Raw genomic sequence first — 16,367 nt, forward strand, 5'->3', positions numbered from 1 at the left:
GGGTGTACCGTATTGAATTTTGGCATATTATATGTGCCATATTGTAGAAGGTTTTTTGGGACAAATATGGAAGGTTACGCCAGCAGATTTTGACTGATATAAAAATTTTCATGATTATTATTTCTAAGGATAAATGGGAAGAAAAGAATTAAGGAAGTTTGATGTCCAACATCCTCCAAAGGACAATATAACCATAGGATTAGAGGATTGGAAAGAGGACATTTTCAATAAAAAAATCATGGTGACAATCAAAGTCCAATATTTCTAGTGCCATAGGAAAGAAAATAAGATTTTAATTTATGAGCAAAATGCCAATTTTGTCCCATCCCTTTTTTCTCATTTTACCCATGCATCAAAGATTCAAGTTCTCTTTCTACATATATTTTTTATTATTTATATAAATATTTATTACAAAATAAAATAAACACCAAAGATTCGACTCTCTTTTTTTAGCATTTGTTTATTATTTATTTATCTAAATTTTATTTCTAATTAAAAAAATGACAGAGCATCACAGGTGTCATGGTTTTTTTGGGGGGTTTTGATTAGATTCTTGTCGGCTCTTCATGCCGGCCATCAAAAAAGACTCATTCTTAGGCGCGTAAATACGGCATTACCAGTCCACGTATGTTCGACGTCAGCAGTGACCAAATGTTTGCTTCCCATAAAATTCTCAAACCAACCCCTCCTCCGGCACGCACCGAGGCCTTCGACGTCTTACCAACCGCGCGCGCGAGAGAGAAATAAAAAAAGAGGACTTTTATCTTCTCGTCTTCCCCTTTCTCTAATCCGGGCTTTGATTTCCTTCGCTTTTGGGGCTTCGATCTGGGGGATCGAGTTGTGGTTATGGATACCTTCTTCTTGTCACATGGATCTCCGACGCTGTCCATTGACGAGAGCTTGCCGGCGAGGCCGTTCCTGAGGTCGTGGCAGTCCAAGGTGCTGCAGGCCGTCCCCAGAGCCATCCTCGTCGTCTCCGGCCACTGGGAGACGGCGGTTCCGACGGTGAACGTCATCAAGGGCACCAACGACACCATCTATGACTTCTATGGCTTCCCCAAGCCTATGTACCAGGTGAAACCCACCCCCACCCACCCACATTCCTTTCTCTTATTGTTGTTGCATCGTGATCGTTGCGGAAAAAGAAAAAGAACTCATCAAGATTGAATCTTTTGGGGCTAGAGAGGAAAGGGTTGGTCCGGATGTTTTGTTTTGGTTATAAAAATTTGATCTTGCCTGGTTGGTTGGTTTTGAGTTGGAAGATCATTGCTCAGTTTGATAGTGTTGAAGGTCAAGTAAAATGATTTTTAGGAACTTAGATTGTATCTTTTGGAAAAATAACTCACACTTTCGACTGCTTTGTACAAGAGACAATATATAAAATTAGGGTACTTGCTGAAATTTCCATTTCCTGATCTGGATATTAAAAAAAAACCCTTGATAATTGATTAAAGCTATGGGCCTCATTCCAAATAAGAGAATCTTGGTGCCCGCCAGTGGCGGGAGGCGGAGGGCTGGCACCCGGGCAGGAGGCGGAGGGCCGCGGCCGGGTTCTTATTTCGTTCGAAATAGGGTCCAATCGCTAAATTTTTTTGCGAGGCAAACGATTTGTCGATTTCACTTAAATATTACAAAATTCAAAAAAAAATATTTTTAAAAAAATTAAGTGAAGTCGGCAAACTTCAACTTAAAATGTGCAAAAATAAAAGGGCCCCCCTCCGGGCACCTGTTTTGAAAGAAATAGGGGACTGGAGACAAAGCCCTGCCTCCACTTTCCTACCCTCCTCCTCCTCCGCGCGGAGGCTCCCCGGCCTCCATTGGCTGGCCTCAGGCTAGCCTCTCTTCCTCTCCCTCTCCCTCTCCCTCCCTCCCCTGCTCTCTCTCTCTCTCTCTCTCTCTCTCTCTCTCTCTCTCTCTCTCTCTCTCTCTCTCTCTCTCTCTCCTCTTTTTTCTTCTCCTTTTTTCCCTCCGGCGACGATATCTCGATTTGGTTGCTGGAACTGTCCCGGTAAGCCGCCGGTATGGCTCGGGATGCTCCGAACCAGGCGGTTCGGGATGGTTCCGCCGACTTCATATGAAGGAATTAGTTGGAAGAGATAGGTGGGGAGTCTATGAATTGATGCACCAGCTGCTGTCAAAGAGAGATTCATGGGTTTGATTGGGTGAGTTATCCGAAACACTGGTAGATGCTTATTGAGTTTTTCCTCAGAATCCCCCATTATTCTGTCTTGAACTATCAAGTTAAATGACATAACAAACTTGAATTATGTTTTCAAATCACTTTGGAACTTTCATTTATGGAGTTAAGCATGTATAAGATGTCTCTTGGATCTATGCTATCGAAGGAGTAATTTGGGAGTAATTTGGCAATCCCTGAGATCTATGATAAGGAATAACTATGCATTTGCATTTGATGGAAACTTAGGCACACAATCCACAAGGATCTTTGATTGTTCAAGGAAGTTACTTGTCAGAGTCATGATGAATGGTGATTTAGTATTTATTGATGGAGCATGTCAGAAGAAGAGAATTACTCTTCTTTTTGTGGTGGTATTCATTTTTAGTACTTGACTAAGATAAATCAATAAATTATAAGGAATTAAGAGACTCCATCTCAAAGCAAATTAAAGCATTGAACCATGCATAAGCAAATGGATGGTTATTGCTGATATCTTCCTTTTTATTGTGGTCATATCTGCACTGCAACTTGCCGTTAAACTTAGAACAAGCTAAGTATATCTTAAAGGTGGAATTTTCTAGTAGTTTTAATTATTTGCAGCAAATGGTCATCTTTTAGTTGCTAGGTAACCGAAAAGTGAAAACCTCACTCATCAAGGTGCCTGTTTATTCATCGGATTGGTCTTTATATCATTACGCATGCATGAGGCTATACTTTGATGGATAGTTGTGTATGTGTTGGGCTTCTTTAGCTGGTGTTTTTTCACAAATGTTTCCACACTAGAGGCACCCAAATCTTTCGGCATTCAGCACGTGTGATGTCAAATGATAAAAACTTATCCCCCCTGCCTTTTTTTTAACATGGAGATCGAACAGCAGTCAGAAGTGTTTAATTCTTTCAGTCTTTATAAATATGGCTGCTCAAATACTCTTCTTCTGGTATAAAGGTAAAGTAGTTACAGCTCTATATTACTACTAATGTTGCTGAGTGGTCAAACTGCTCTTAAGGATGTCCTCCTCAAAACAAATCTATGGCTGCATCTAACTAACTAAATCATTGTTGTTGTGCCAGCTCAAGTATCCTGCACCAGGTGCACCAAATTTAGCGAAGAGAGTGAAAGAGCTGCTGGAACAAGCTGGTTTCGGCCGTGTAAAAGAGGACAAAACCCGCGGCCTCGACCATGGTGCTTGGGTTCCACTCATGCTGATGTACCCAGAGGCTAGCATCCCTGTCTGTCAACTCTCTGTTCAGACAGAGAGGGATGGAACTTACCACTATAACATTGGGAAAGCATTGGCCCCTCTCAGAGATGAAGGGATCCTTATACTTGGTTCAGGGAATGCTACACATAACTTGAGGACAATTGGCCGTGATGGTGGACCTATAGTCAAGTGGGCCCTGGACTTCGACACATGGCTTAAGGACTCACTCCTAGATGGAAGGTACCTTACCATTATCCATCACTTTGTTACTTCAAGGGTTGCTTGTAGTTGTTTAAGTATTTATCTTAACATTGTCGAACAACCATGAGTTGCATTGGTCGATGGTTCATCTTGTTGTATAATTCCTTGTTGCGATAGATACGATGACGTGAACCACTACGAGGAGAAGTCACCTTGTGGAAAGATGGCACACCCTTGGCCAGACCACTTCTACCCTTTACATGTAGCTCTGGGTGCTGCAGGTGAGACGGCCAGGGCTGAGTTAATCCATCATAGCTGGACCAACTGCACAATCTCGTATGCGTCTTATCGATTTACAACTTCAGTATAATGTTTAGAAGCTGCACAAGACTAGTAAGAGAAGCCAGGGCTGGGTATACCTCTCTTCTTATGTTCAAGTTGGATTATGGTTACTAGTAATTCTATGTTTCATCGGTTCAATTGAAGCTCTATATATTCCCTTTTGATGTTTGTTTCGCTTCATGTATGAGTTTGTGGTACACTTGTGATGGAGTTAGCTTGTACTGGATAGAATAGATTCATCTCATTATTGTTGCTGTTTTGGATGATTAATCTGTAAGAGGAGGTGTGAGACAGTTTTTCAAGTTATTGTGACTACTACTGTGCAAAATCGATCCTCATGCTGCCAAAGATACCAAGAGAGCTCATATCTAGTCTTGGCTTTAGGATACAAAACAAATGCATTCAAGTAGCATGCAGTGTCATAGTTTCCCCGGGCATAGCGGTGATATTCAATTCAGGATTACTGCATGAAAGCTTGAAATCTACTCAAAGTTTGAAACTGTCAATTTTGTTTTCATTTGATGCATGAGTAAGAGAACTCAAAAATTCTCGATTTGTTGGTTTATAGCTATTTTATGTATTGCGGATCATGATAAACAATGCTGATTTTAATTTTAAGAGGCTATTAATGGATCTCTGCTAGGAAGCATTTAGATTGGTAAAATTGGAAGGAATTTAGCATGCAAGCTTTTTTTTTTTTCTTTTTTTTTTTGGGGGGGGGGGGGGGGGGGGGGGTGGGGGTGGGGGGATGAAAGGGGAGCACTAGCCCACCCGATTTATTAAAGAAAGAATTTACAAACAGAAGGAAAGAAGAAAAAGGAAAAAAAGGAAAAACAGTAAAACTAAGGTGAAACAAGCAAAAGGATATAAGAGTTTCAGCAGAACAAGACCCATAGTCTTTGGCATTTGAATTTAGCATGTGAAGTTTACAACACTGATTCTGTTTCTTTGCAGAGCATTTTTCTTATTATAATTGCATGATGGTGCAATGAAATATATTTTAATACCAAAAGCATACTTAAAATATATGGATTTTGGTTGATGTATGTATAATTGCATTAGGGTTCAATTGCAATGGGACTTTATCTCCATTGTAGTAAAACCGTGGCTAGAATATAAGGATTTAGATCCTCCAATTTGTTCACAACCATATGGTGAGATTCAGTGTGACCCTGTCTTAGTTCACTGTCCCAAAACTAATCATCATACCAAAAATAGATTTGTATAGTCGGTAAAAATTGACAACGTTGCGAAATTCCATTAACTTGTTTTTTTGGCCAGGCATGTAGCTGTATGCATGTCAAGCATCGCATTGAACAAACCAAAAACCATGTAAATAGTTGACACAACCAGGAAAACAACTTATCTAACAGGCACCAAGAAACTACAAGGTGTCTCACCAGGGCCATGTCAGTTTAAGGAGCTACAAGGTGACCTTGTTTCATTGCTTGTTTATACAAGATGATGGACGAAAAGATGACTCATGGATAACAAGTTCTTGTTGGCTGACATGAACACCATGGGACTTCAGAAATATATGAAGTCAGAAAAAACATGGAGATAAATTGCAATGCGTTTCAGATCTGCTACAAAAATGTATTATCAGATTATGGAATCGAACAATGCCGAACAATTTTTTTAATCCCATAGGCAAAGAGATTTGTAACTTCTTACCAAATATGGGTGACCAGAAATAAGCTAGCATCTTCAAGGTGACATCTTAAGAATTACAAGTTGATGGGAAAGTCATTAAGATGAAGGTTACATCACGAAATATGCGAGTCACTAATTGTTGTTTTGGATCAACTACCTTCTAATGTTAAGACCAATATAGTTTTCTGCACCTGTGCAATATTTTTATTATCCGTTCCTCTCCACAAGAAGAAAACAGGCATTCCAGGGAGCACATCAGTCACAGAGATGGACTTGAACATGTAGCACACCTGATGGAAGCTGGACTCCGACTGCTAGTTACAGGAAGCTTTTGTAAACCTTACATTATGATCCTGCAATCAAATTTACAAAATAAAATGAACTTGAAGGCAAGGGGTAGAGCTAAGGTATTCATCATGTAATGTGATCTGTTCAGAATGTTGACAAGATAATTATATTGAGACAAGGCGAGTGATTTCCAAATTCTCTGATCCGATGCATCTGAATGTCAGTAAATTCCTTTCTTTAAAGCAATGGAGATTTTATCATCTCATTGACCATCTCATGTAACTTATTTAAAAGATTTTTTATCACTTCCTCTGATGCTAAGATTTGCACATCTAGTGGTAAATAAAGCACCAGAATATATTTGATAGAAGGGAAGATGGAAAAGGCAACCATGCAGAATACAGGGCTGCGAACGATATACTAAATTTATTACCGACTCAAAAACTCTAGCTGGTTGCTACTGCCTCTTATGGGAATGGAATACAAGTTGACTCCTGTCCATTGGTTGGAATGCCTTGCATTCAGTCAGTGGACAAAAAGGCTTCCCATATCCGTTCAGCCAAAGATTTTGTTCCACTGCTTACAGACATAGCTTCATTGACTAGTAGACATAATAGTTTGGCTTCATGAAACGATCCCATCGAAGTCACTATTTTAAATATAATCTCGTAACTGCTTAGAAAGAGTCTCTCTTATCTATTCTTCCGCATATTCCTCCACTGTCCCGGGGCAGGGTGCTGTGACAATGAAGAGAGAAAACAAAGGCAAGTTTTCAATTTGATGATGAACCTGCTGCTATTATCGCTCTGTCTTGTGGTCAGCTTTCTTTTTTATGCAGCTCTTTAGTTAAATGTAGATGGTTTGCTCACCAAAGGCACCAAGGATAAATTGTCCTGTCTGGCCCTTTCAACACCTTGTAAACCCATTTACATGTTGATCTCTTTAGATCTGGAGCACAGAGTTCCCACATCTCATTCTCATTCAAGGCACTCCTAGTCTTGGCCAAAAATTCTCCCACTTCTCATCTCCACTGGGCTACCAGAGGAGTTTATATGCCAGGCCTTAGCATTAGCTAGAAGGAGCTGCAACTGGCTAAGGAACTTGGGGTAGGGAAGATTCTGGTGCAAGGAGATTCCAAGGGGAGGCTAGTTCTTAAGTCCTGACATTATAGAAACTGATTTCCAGCCATTATCTCGGCTGCAACGAAAGCCATGCATAAAAGACCACCATTTGCAGGGAACGTTCAAGGTACTCTAGGGCCAGCTCCAGGGCCAATTACACCAGGAAAAAACACTTTCTGGCCAAAAAGAGACCAACAGATTCATCACAAGCAGACTAACAGTTCCAAAACCAAAGCAAGCATGACTAATAGACTGATCTTGAGACTGCTAGATAAAGAATTGTACCACCTTTGAATACATTCATTTTAAGAGGTGCTCCTGTATGTGATTGAATAAAATTGTTACATTTACATTAAGCGTCATATAAGAAAAGATTCTAAAACTCAAAATGTACAACTATGGAAAAATTGAAGTCTTCTTTAAACAAAACAACATGAGCTTTACATGCATAGAGCTGTTAAAGATTTTCTTTGATTGTAATCAACAGCAATGTAGAATGGGACCTTCATGCATGCACCAAATAAATCAAAACGCACTGTGATGTCATGCCAATCATTCTGTCCTATCCATAATGACTGGGTGCTAGAAAAAAATCTAATGAGTCATACCAGCAGCCATGGATGATGAATCTGTTTTTGATTTCTTCTCAAGAATTGAAGATAATGCTTTGTCTATTTCAGCAAATACATCTTCAATAGGGGCATCCCCATTGACCTGAAATGAATAGTTAAAAGAGTACATTGAACGTGAAAAAACTCAAGCTGCTCAAAATAAGATAACAAATTTGACCTCATGGTGATCGTTGTGTAAGAAGTTCTGCAGTTTGACTCAGTACATATTTCCTTACATTTGCATGAGGAGTCAGAGAACGACAATTTATTCCAAAGGTCAAATTGTCATCCATCGAGATGGTTATAAGACAAGGAACATATATTCACAATCTTGATACTTGATCCCATAATGGTATCATGCTGACAGAGTATCGGTACGCCCAATATGGGGATCAGTTCAGCGTACCAACTCTCAATTCAGCAGCTGTATGGTACGGTATGCTCAGTAGATGGTGGTATGCACTGTAAAGCAAACCTTGCAAAGTATAGTTAAAAAGCACCAAGTCATTTTGACTATTTGAATAGTAGGGCAAAAGTTCAACTTTTCTGGACACCTGGAATAGATAAACAATTCTCTTGTACCGTAACATACAGAAATACAAGATATATAAATAAATAAATAAATAAGGGCAAGTGTTAGAGTCCCTGTTTACTAAAAAAATATGAAATGCTAAGTCTCATATTACCTATAGATGTTGGCACTGCAAATTACTGAGGTCAGGATTTTGACATTGCACTGCTTCATTAGGAGCAATTTTCTAGCAACCTAAAGTCGGTCAAGAACAGACGAATCAAAACCTTTCCAGTAAGACCCAAATTGAACCTACTCCAATACTCCAGTAGATATTAGAGGAACGTTAAAATTTCCATTCTAAGCAGGATTGTTGAGAAGGGGTTGTCTGAGAGGGTGAAGCACCTTAGAGTGTGCATCTAAAACTACTGGGTTTTTGGCATGCTTGCTTAGGGTCATGTGTCTGAATTTGTATATAGGTTTCCGTTACGAGATAGCATGTATAAGGTGTGGTAAAAATCGAGAATTCCCTTGCAACCCAAGCTTTACAGTTCAGACAGCATTTCCATTATGCCAAACTCCAATCCCCTACACACCAAATATGGGTCTCCTTACCACCTTCTTTTTTAACTTCTCTCCCAAATATAAGCCAAGCATTTGTGGCATAGGGATGGCTTTTCTTAACACCAGACCAGCCTACGATCTGTAGTTGGATTATAAAGAAGCATGCTCCTGTGTTTAACTACATCCCTCCAGAGATTTGTTCTGGACAAGTCAGAAACTTAGTTTAGCCAAATTCTACTTTGTTTTTAACTTTCTTAGAGCATCTTTTAATGCTTTTGCTTTTGATTGTAGTCACCAAGAACTAGTGCTCTTCCTGCTCTTTCTTTATTCCTTGTTAGTGATACTAAATAGAGGAGGAAATCTTTCTTGTATTCATATACCAATAGAATAAATTGATAACAAAGGAAGTTGCAAATGTTCCCTAACCACAAGCAACAAGCCTTGCACCCACTACTTGGCTTCCGTTTGAATCCTTCTTCACTTGATTAAAAATATCAAAGTTAAAGAAATTTACCCTTTTTTGACATTTTCTAATTGGATGCACATGCAAGGTCATAGGTCTTCAAACCATTGCATTACTCTCCACTTTCGGTTCTTAATTTTTGGCGGCCCATGAAATCTCCTCTCTTCTTTACCACACACCACATGATCTATTTTGCTTGTTGTGATCAAGCAGATATAAGCGAAGCAGGGTTCACAAATAGAGTTGTCCTTCTAAATTTCATAGGCAGCACCATAAAAAGGGTGGCTTAGTACACGAGGCTCCCGCTACTGCAGGGTCTAGGGAGGGATAGACTTAAGCAGCCTTACACCCACCTGCAGAGAGGATAGGCAGCACTATACGAACTGCAATAATAACCTTACCACTATAAATTGCATTATCTATGATATATTATATATACCCACAAATATTCAAGTGACCATCAGTAAAGAGGAAAAAAATAGATCTGCACACAAGGCCTGCCTTTTCTGTTCCATCAAAAGGGCCATGTGATGTTCGACAGATATATGAATTGCATTGCCTGTAGTATTTATCAGTATTTCCGCATATAAATTTTCATTTGATCTTCAGGGTGAGTGAGTTCGTGTGTCTGTGTATATGTGTGTATCTGAGAGAGAGAGAGAGAGAGAGAGAGAGAGAGAGATGTCACATACCTTGAGCATGACATCTTTATATATTGAAAGGACAGCTTCAACATTCTGATGGTGAGTCTTCAATCGCAACTTTACCTTCAGAAAGGAAAAGAGAAAAATGGCAAAATGTCGCATGTTAGAGATGCCTCTGAAGTGAACATTTCTTTTGTTCTTCTGGTTATCTATCTGTATATAATGATGCATGGAAGCAAATGGTTCAGGTGGCTCAATCAGAGTTTGAACAATCAAAGAGGGAAATTAAGTCAATGACCTGGCATAAGGGGTACCTTTTCTTCCGTGTCATCAAACCGTTGGATAAGTCTTGCAGCAATTTCGTCATTCTCAGGAGGAGAGTACTTCAAATGGTATATTTTTCCAGTAAGAGGATCAAGCCTTCTACCAACCACTCTCTCAATAAGTATCCCTTCAGAAACCTGCAAAAGAAATTAGTTATAAGGACAATAAAACTTCTCATCTAGTCTCTTGATCTATAGAAATTGGCATTACATTGCAATTATATGATGCTTTCAACAGAAGTTGATGCTAAAAGCTTAACGAGGAAATAAAGGTAGAAAAGTTAATCTTTCCTTTAAGAGGCATGCTTTACATAAGTTACAAATTTTATCCCCTGTTCTTTGTTAGATCAAAACAGCAGATATGTTCAAGACCAGGCAAGGAAGGAGGAACGAACAGCATGCTTGTAACTATGTTGACTAATTTTAGTAGAGATACTAGAATTAAGTCATTTGGGTATGGGAAAGCAATGTGATTTGTGTTGCAAATTGTCTTTTTAGCTTATAATTTGAATCTTGGTGGTGCATATGTGGGTATATTTTGTTTCTTGCATCAATTTTTGCTTTCTTTCCTCTTTGTCTAGAATCTTGATTAGTCCAATGGAACATTACATAGCAAGGTCGGAGGAACCGGTACCGGGCACCGTACCAGTTCTCCGGCGGCATAAGCCGGTATGGGACGTGCCGGGCCCATACTGACAGGCGAGGGCACGGTACCGTGGGAGAGAGGAAAAGAGAGAGAGAATGGGGAGAGAGGGAGGGTGGCGGAGGCCGCGGCCGGTTCTCTTATTTCGAACGAAACAAAGGTCCGGTCGAGGCTTAAAAAATTTTGCGATTTTTAAGTGAAGTTTGCACAGATCAACGAGAACCGCCAGGTTCAGGATGGTTCTGCCAACCTTGTCGCATAGTTTTCTTTGGGTGCACAAGCCTGAATTGGGTAACAATGAGGTACGTTTCTTAATATTTATTTCACATATTTATGTTGGCTAAGAATTCAATTCATTAGTAGGTTGATATATAAATGTTCTTAGACAGTGATAAATCTTAATCCATAGAGTGAGACTGAACTGATTGGAGTAAGAATTTAGGATGTAAAGAGAAACAAACAACCTATAGAAAATAAGAATAAATCAGTAGTATTATGCTATCACTAAGAGCATGCATCAAATGTGACATCAGTTTGACAAAGTAATAATTTTAGTAAAATGAAGAGCTCACATCCAGGAGAATGAAAAGGTCAGGTCGGATTCCCAGATCTTCTAAAGCAGTTGCCTGAGATAAGCTTCTTGGGTATCCATCTAAAAGCCAGCCATTTTCTTGAGCGTCTGGTTGCAGAAGACGTTCCTTTACCATCTGATATTCACAAGTCACAACACTCCAGTAAGAGCCATGATAATAGGGAAAGGAGGAGAAAGCATCAGATCAGGAGATCAATATACCGTGACAACAATTTCATCAGGAACCAACATTCCCTTCTCCATATATTCTTTGGCACGCTTCCCGTTCTCAGTTGCAGCTGCAATTTCTGCTCTTAGCAAATCTCCAGCAGCAATATGAACCAGCCCATACTGCATATATCAGCACCATTTGATTCAATCTGTCTTTCCCAAGGGGAAATTCGAGCATGTGGAATTAATCATGTGCAAATGAGTTATAAATTACATCTACCACAAAATATGGTGATAACACAACAATTCAAAACAAATACCATTATTATCACCAAATATTACTTGGACAATGGGTATCTAGAACAAACAGGAACTTCATAAACTTATGAAGATGATTTTTTGATCAGCAATGAAATAATCAAACTTGAAATAGAAATTCTGATAAAAGAAAAAAAAACTTTTCAGATAGTATTGACTACCTAAAGCAGATGAATTGCGGCAGTAAATGCTTTTTAATACATATTAAACTGAAACATGCCCAAGAAAAAGAATTACAGAATTGGAGTGACCAAAATTAATTTACTCGATCACACTTGTTAAAAGATTTCAGTTCATAATGCACAAGCACAAGTATGATTACAATGAGTAAGTGTTTTACTCGTCGATGAGTTATTGTGTGCAGAAGAACAGATTCAAGCAGGAGCACAAACTTAATAGCGCAATATTAAATATTTAACTTACTTTCTTTTTGATGAGCTCACATTGTGTTCCCTTGCCAGATGCAGGAGCCCCTGAAATGATAATCTTCAGGGGCTCTGGTTTCGCAACTGCTACAACCTAAAATTTGCAAACACACACACACACACAAACAGAGTCAAGAACTAACAACAGCTAGAGAGAAACTGATGTTAAAAAGACTGTTTTTCTTCTTTTTCCAAAGTATTGGCCCCCCTTATCAATTCCAAGACTGCCTTTCTTCTTTCTGCTCCAAAGTACTCGTCCAGATAGAGAGAACAAATCTAATTTTTAGTTGGAATCAAGCTCATGAGCAAACCAAGCACCCGCAGACAAAATTCCAATTTCAAAAAACCCACACTATCTTTCAATTAGAAAAAGCAAAATTTATGAAATTAAAACTGATATAGCCATCAAAAAGAATAAACTCCAACCAAATCTAAGGAATGGAGACAAAAACATCGAAATCCGGAACACTAACCGGGCCTGAACGGGTGGCGGCCGACATCTTCCACCGCAATTCGGCGGGTAAACGGCGATGACAGCTGATTTCAAGACAGAAAGAAGCCCTTGAAGTCTCCAAAGAGTCAGAAGAGTGGAGAGAGGCAGAATACTTGTTGTTGGAGAGAGGAACGGAAGGAAAAGAGGCCAGCGATGGCGTTGGCCTCGCCGCCGCCATAGACGACAAGGCGAGACCCAACGAACCCATCGCCCCTCTCTCTCTCTCTCTCTCTCGCTCGCTCTCGGGCCCTTCATGGGGCCTCGGATCCGACGGTGAGGAATCAAGGGCAGGCGGGAGCCGGGATCCCGTCACCGGCCCATGAGGAGAACACGGCACCCAGACTGATTTGGGCCCAACATAGGGGTGGAATTCTATTCAATACCCATTTTATGTCGGGCTTTGGGCCAGGCTTACTTAAATTTAACATTTTTTAATGCTCCCCATGATCAGCGCTAGGTGGATGTCCGTTCAGGGCCTACCTCGGCCTACAGGCGTCGAGATGGGGCCATGCGAGAAGGTAGCTGGATCTCTTATACCTTTTAGTTCAATAGGACCCGGGCTGGGTTCGCTCGCAAAAATTATATCCAACACCGCATGCACTATATCATGGTGCACCATACCAATCACAAACGCTCATTTCTATAGCCTTCATTCATCAAATCATAGAAAATAATTAGTATTGTGCACTGCCGTATGGTACACGTAGTGTTTTTAGGTCATAGACTAGTGCAGATGATTTTTTTTTTTTTGTTGCTGTTGCTATCGTCGTGGCCTTCTGCTTCTTTATTTTTATTTTTTTTAGAGCCCATCAAACTGCGGATGTCGATGATCTGTAGGCTAACACAGCTTGTTAGTGTTCTTCAATCTGCTAGGACCAGAGAGCTAAGCAATGTTGGTCATGTCTTTAACTTCCATCTCCATACCTTGCGCATACTTCTTATAAAAATTGGATTCACTTTCGCATATATTTCATCCAACTTCATCTCATCAGTACTTTAATAGTGATGCAGTTGAAACTCAAGGCACAGACTCTGAGTACTCAATGGTCCTGAGCTTTTTGATTTTGGTCTCTACCTTGGAAATATTATTTATGAACTTCCATAATGTTTCATCGGTTGGAACATTTATTTTTGTTCATGAAAGATTTTTAGATCACTGGAGCACAGTGCAACAGTGTCATTATTTTCTTCTTCTTCTTCTTTTTATGATAATAAGGGAGGTTTGAGGCCACCCACTTCGATCTGGGCAGTCATTATTGAGATCCTGATGTCTGAAACTCTTGAGGGCAAAAGAAAAGACATTTAGTTAAATTAGAAGATTTTTAGAGAAGGCAATAAATTTGTTATTGATGCCGTGCTAAATTACATCAGATTAATGAGGCTGCTGAAATGACTAACTTTTAGTTCTGCAGGAACGGCCGAGCTCGGATTAATTTTAAACTAGTTTCTTACTGCTTGATCATGAATATTTATGACAGGCAGGATACTATATGATATCAGGAAATCTTGGAAAGACTGAAGAAAATTACTGCATGCTGAGATAATTATGGGTTTGAGATGATGTAAATTAGCATGATTCTGTTGCAGCTGTTAGAATTCTCAAGACAAGTAGATGCATTGATATGCTAAGCAATTCAGAGGAATTTGACTGGTGGTTCTTTTTTCCTTTTTCGATCAGCTTTTTAAGATTAGCGCTCCTAGTAATGCAATTTAACAACGTATTATTCTTTCGATCGAAAGGGATAAACCTGGACTAACTAGTTAGCCTATGGGGTTGATTCTGTTTGCTGCTAAAACTTTTTTGAAAGTGTTATCAAGTGTGGCAGTGTGGGATTTTTGCATGCCTCAATGAAGAGAATTTAACATTTGTGATGGAATCTAGATGTTGCTTTGCATTTGCATGATGTGTTTATGTTGATCATCCTGAGCTGACACGAATATGTTGGTGTTTCTTTGCCTCCAACTGACTTCTGAAATCATTCCATGTTTTAAGTAGAGTATGACGCTTTAGAATCTCTCTTTCATTATCTAATGCACGAAGAAAAGGTTCGCAGTGATAATTATCCATAGAGTGATGCTCGTGGCATAATAATTAGGGATGCATAAAGGGATTCATCCATTTCAAGACAACAGAAAATCCCAACTTCTTAAATAACAGAAGATCAAGATAGAACATAGTGGAAAATGAACCTAACAGCTTAACACAAGTCTAGAAAGGCTTAGACTTACACTCCAGGGGGACACTAGTATTAGATCATATTCATAAGATACATAGCTAAGAGTATGAAGACCCATGCAGGCGTGTGTTTACTCCCACATAGGTTATTCGTCGAGAAGATTTTGGATATTTATACAGGACTAAGAAACCTAAAAAATATCTTCCGGCTAGTTTTTTTGGGTAAGATTCTGGGTTGTGACAAAGAGAGCCTTGATCCATGCCTCACGTGTTTTTTTGTTGTCATCATCAAAATGTGATCTTCTTCATCACTTAATAACAAAAAAGAAAGTTATGTCCAGCAATTACATTTTGCGAGGCCCTCTCAATTATGGCCATCACACAATATGTGGATTGCCATGATTGAGAGACAAGCTTCTTTTATATTTGGAGCCTTTTAACATGTGGATTGAATCCCTTCACCTTTCTTTTTGGCTAAGCTTCTTTATTTTTGATCCGTGTCTCGAACCGCTGCGCAGCTTCTTTTTTTTTATGTCACTGCTCCTTTCTTCATGAAGCATGCCTTACTACTTTGCAAATGATAGAAACAACTCACACTCACACACATATCAGAGAAAAAAGAAGAAAAGCCCTCAATAAAATGGTATTTTAGCTTTATAATCTGTAGAAGCGCAGTTTTTTTTAAATTATTTTATGCAGCTCCATGGTGAAATTTGGAAGACATTCAAAATCAGAGCGTGAAAAATTGTCGAGATTTGCGTGTTAAAAATGTGTGGCTTTATTCTTCAAGCCGTCCAAGCATTCCTACAATTGAATAGAAAATATGCTCCTTATTCTTTTTATTTTTGAGAAAAAGGAAAGGGAACCTACCCAACTTCAGTTTATTATTATTATTATTATTAGATACCCAACTTCATTAAAATAATCAAGAAAAACATTAATGCTCCTAGTTCAACATTTGAGTTATCATCCCTGATTGCAGAGACCTTCATAGTCAAAATTATGCATCCATTTATTACTGGCCTTATTTTCTTTCCTTTCTCTTCATCTTCCTCTCCCTTTTTTTTTTCTTGAGGAAAATTTTTGGCCCCGTTCTTTTCTCACAGTATTTTTAATTTTTCTGTTGTGGGATGCTAATGATACCAGAGCATCCTTTTAATTTTTTGTTATGGAGCCTAGATAAATTTGATCTTGTGCTAGACTTATCTCAAGTTTAGACTTTAATCTTTAACATGCTCAGTTCTCATGTGTGTTATAGACTCATAGGTACATAGCAGAGATTTCCATGTACTGCAATGTAATTGCCAGTTTTTTGTGATGATCTTTGGTGACTCAAGATGATTGGCAAGTTAGTTGACCAGCTACTCTTTTGTTACCCCTGGCTTATCACATGCCAATCAATTCATGCATGTCAGTTGTCGACTAGGCTTTTCTATCAACAATTGAGAAGTTGTAGAAATTCTGTACT

General features: G+C 39.2%; 2 protein-coding genes across 10 annotated transcripts; one reads left to right on the plus strand and one right to left on the minus strand.

Annotated features, from left to right (window-relative positions):
* The first annotated feature begins 685 nt into the window (after positions 1–685).
* Positions 686–4,252, plus strand: LOC103699520 (extradiol ring-cleavage dioxygenase-like). The gene is made up of 3 exons (XM_039133830.1): positions 686–1,074; positions 3,251–3,621; positions 3,760–4,252. The coding sequence occupies exons 1-3, from the start codon at positions 847–849 to the stop codon at positions 3,950–3,952; spliced, it is 792 nt and encodes a 263-aa protein (XP_038989758.1). The 5' UTR covers positions 686–846; the 3' UTR covers positions 3,953–4,252.
* Positions 4,253–5,484: 1,232 nt separating this feature from the next.
* On the minus strand, positions 5,485–12,971 carry LOC103716608 (adenylate kinase, chloroplastic-like). Of its 9 annotated transcripts, XM_008804665.4 has the most exons (9): positions 12,704–12,971; positions 12,229–12,324; positions 11,539–11,667; positions 11,318–11,452; positions 10,094–10,240; positions 9,828–9,902; positions 7,595–7,700; positions 7,275–7,304; positions 5,964–7,162 (listed from the first exon to the last, which is right to left on the minus strand). In XM_008804665.4, the coding sequence occupies exons 1-9, from the start codon at positions 12,929–12,931 to the stop codon at positions 7,119–7,121; spliced, it is 990 nt and encodes a 329-aa protein (XP_008802887.2). In that variant the 5' UTR covers positions 12,932–12,971; the 3' UTR covers positions 5,964–7,118. The 9 variants fall into 9 exon arrangements, 8 of the variants coding, with proteins under 8 accessions (XP_008802890.2, XP_008802887.2, XP_008802889.2 ...); XR_605557.4 differs by lacking the exons at positions 5,964–7,162; positions 7,275–7,304 and adding an exon at positions 5,485–5,930 and having other exon boundaries at positions 10,078–10,240; positions 12,704–12,970; XM_008804668.4 differs by lacking the exons at positions 5,964–7,162; positions 7,275–7,304 and adding an exon at positions 5,485–5,930 and having other exon boundaries at positions 12,704–12,969.
* Positions 12,972–16,367: the final 3,396 nt, after the last annotated feature.

The sequence above is a fragment of the Phoenix dactylifera genome, chromosome 1, assembly GCF_009389715.1.
Source record: "Phoenix dactylifera cultivar Barhee BC4 chromosome 1, palm_55x_up_171113_PBpolish2nd_filt_p, whole genome shotgun sequence".
In the NCBI taxonomy this organism is placed as follows: Eukaryota; Viridiplantae; Streptophyta; class Magnoliopsida; order Arecales; family Arecaceae; genus Phoenix; species Phoenix dactylifera.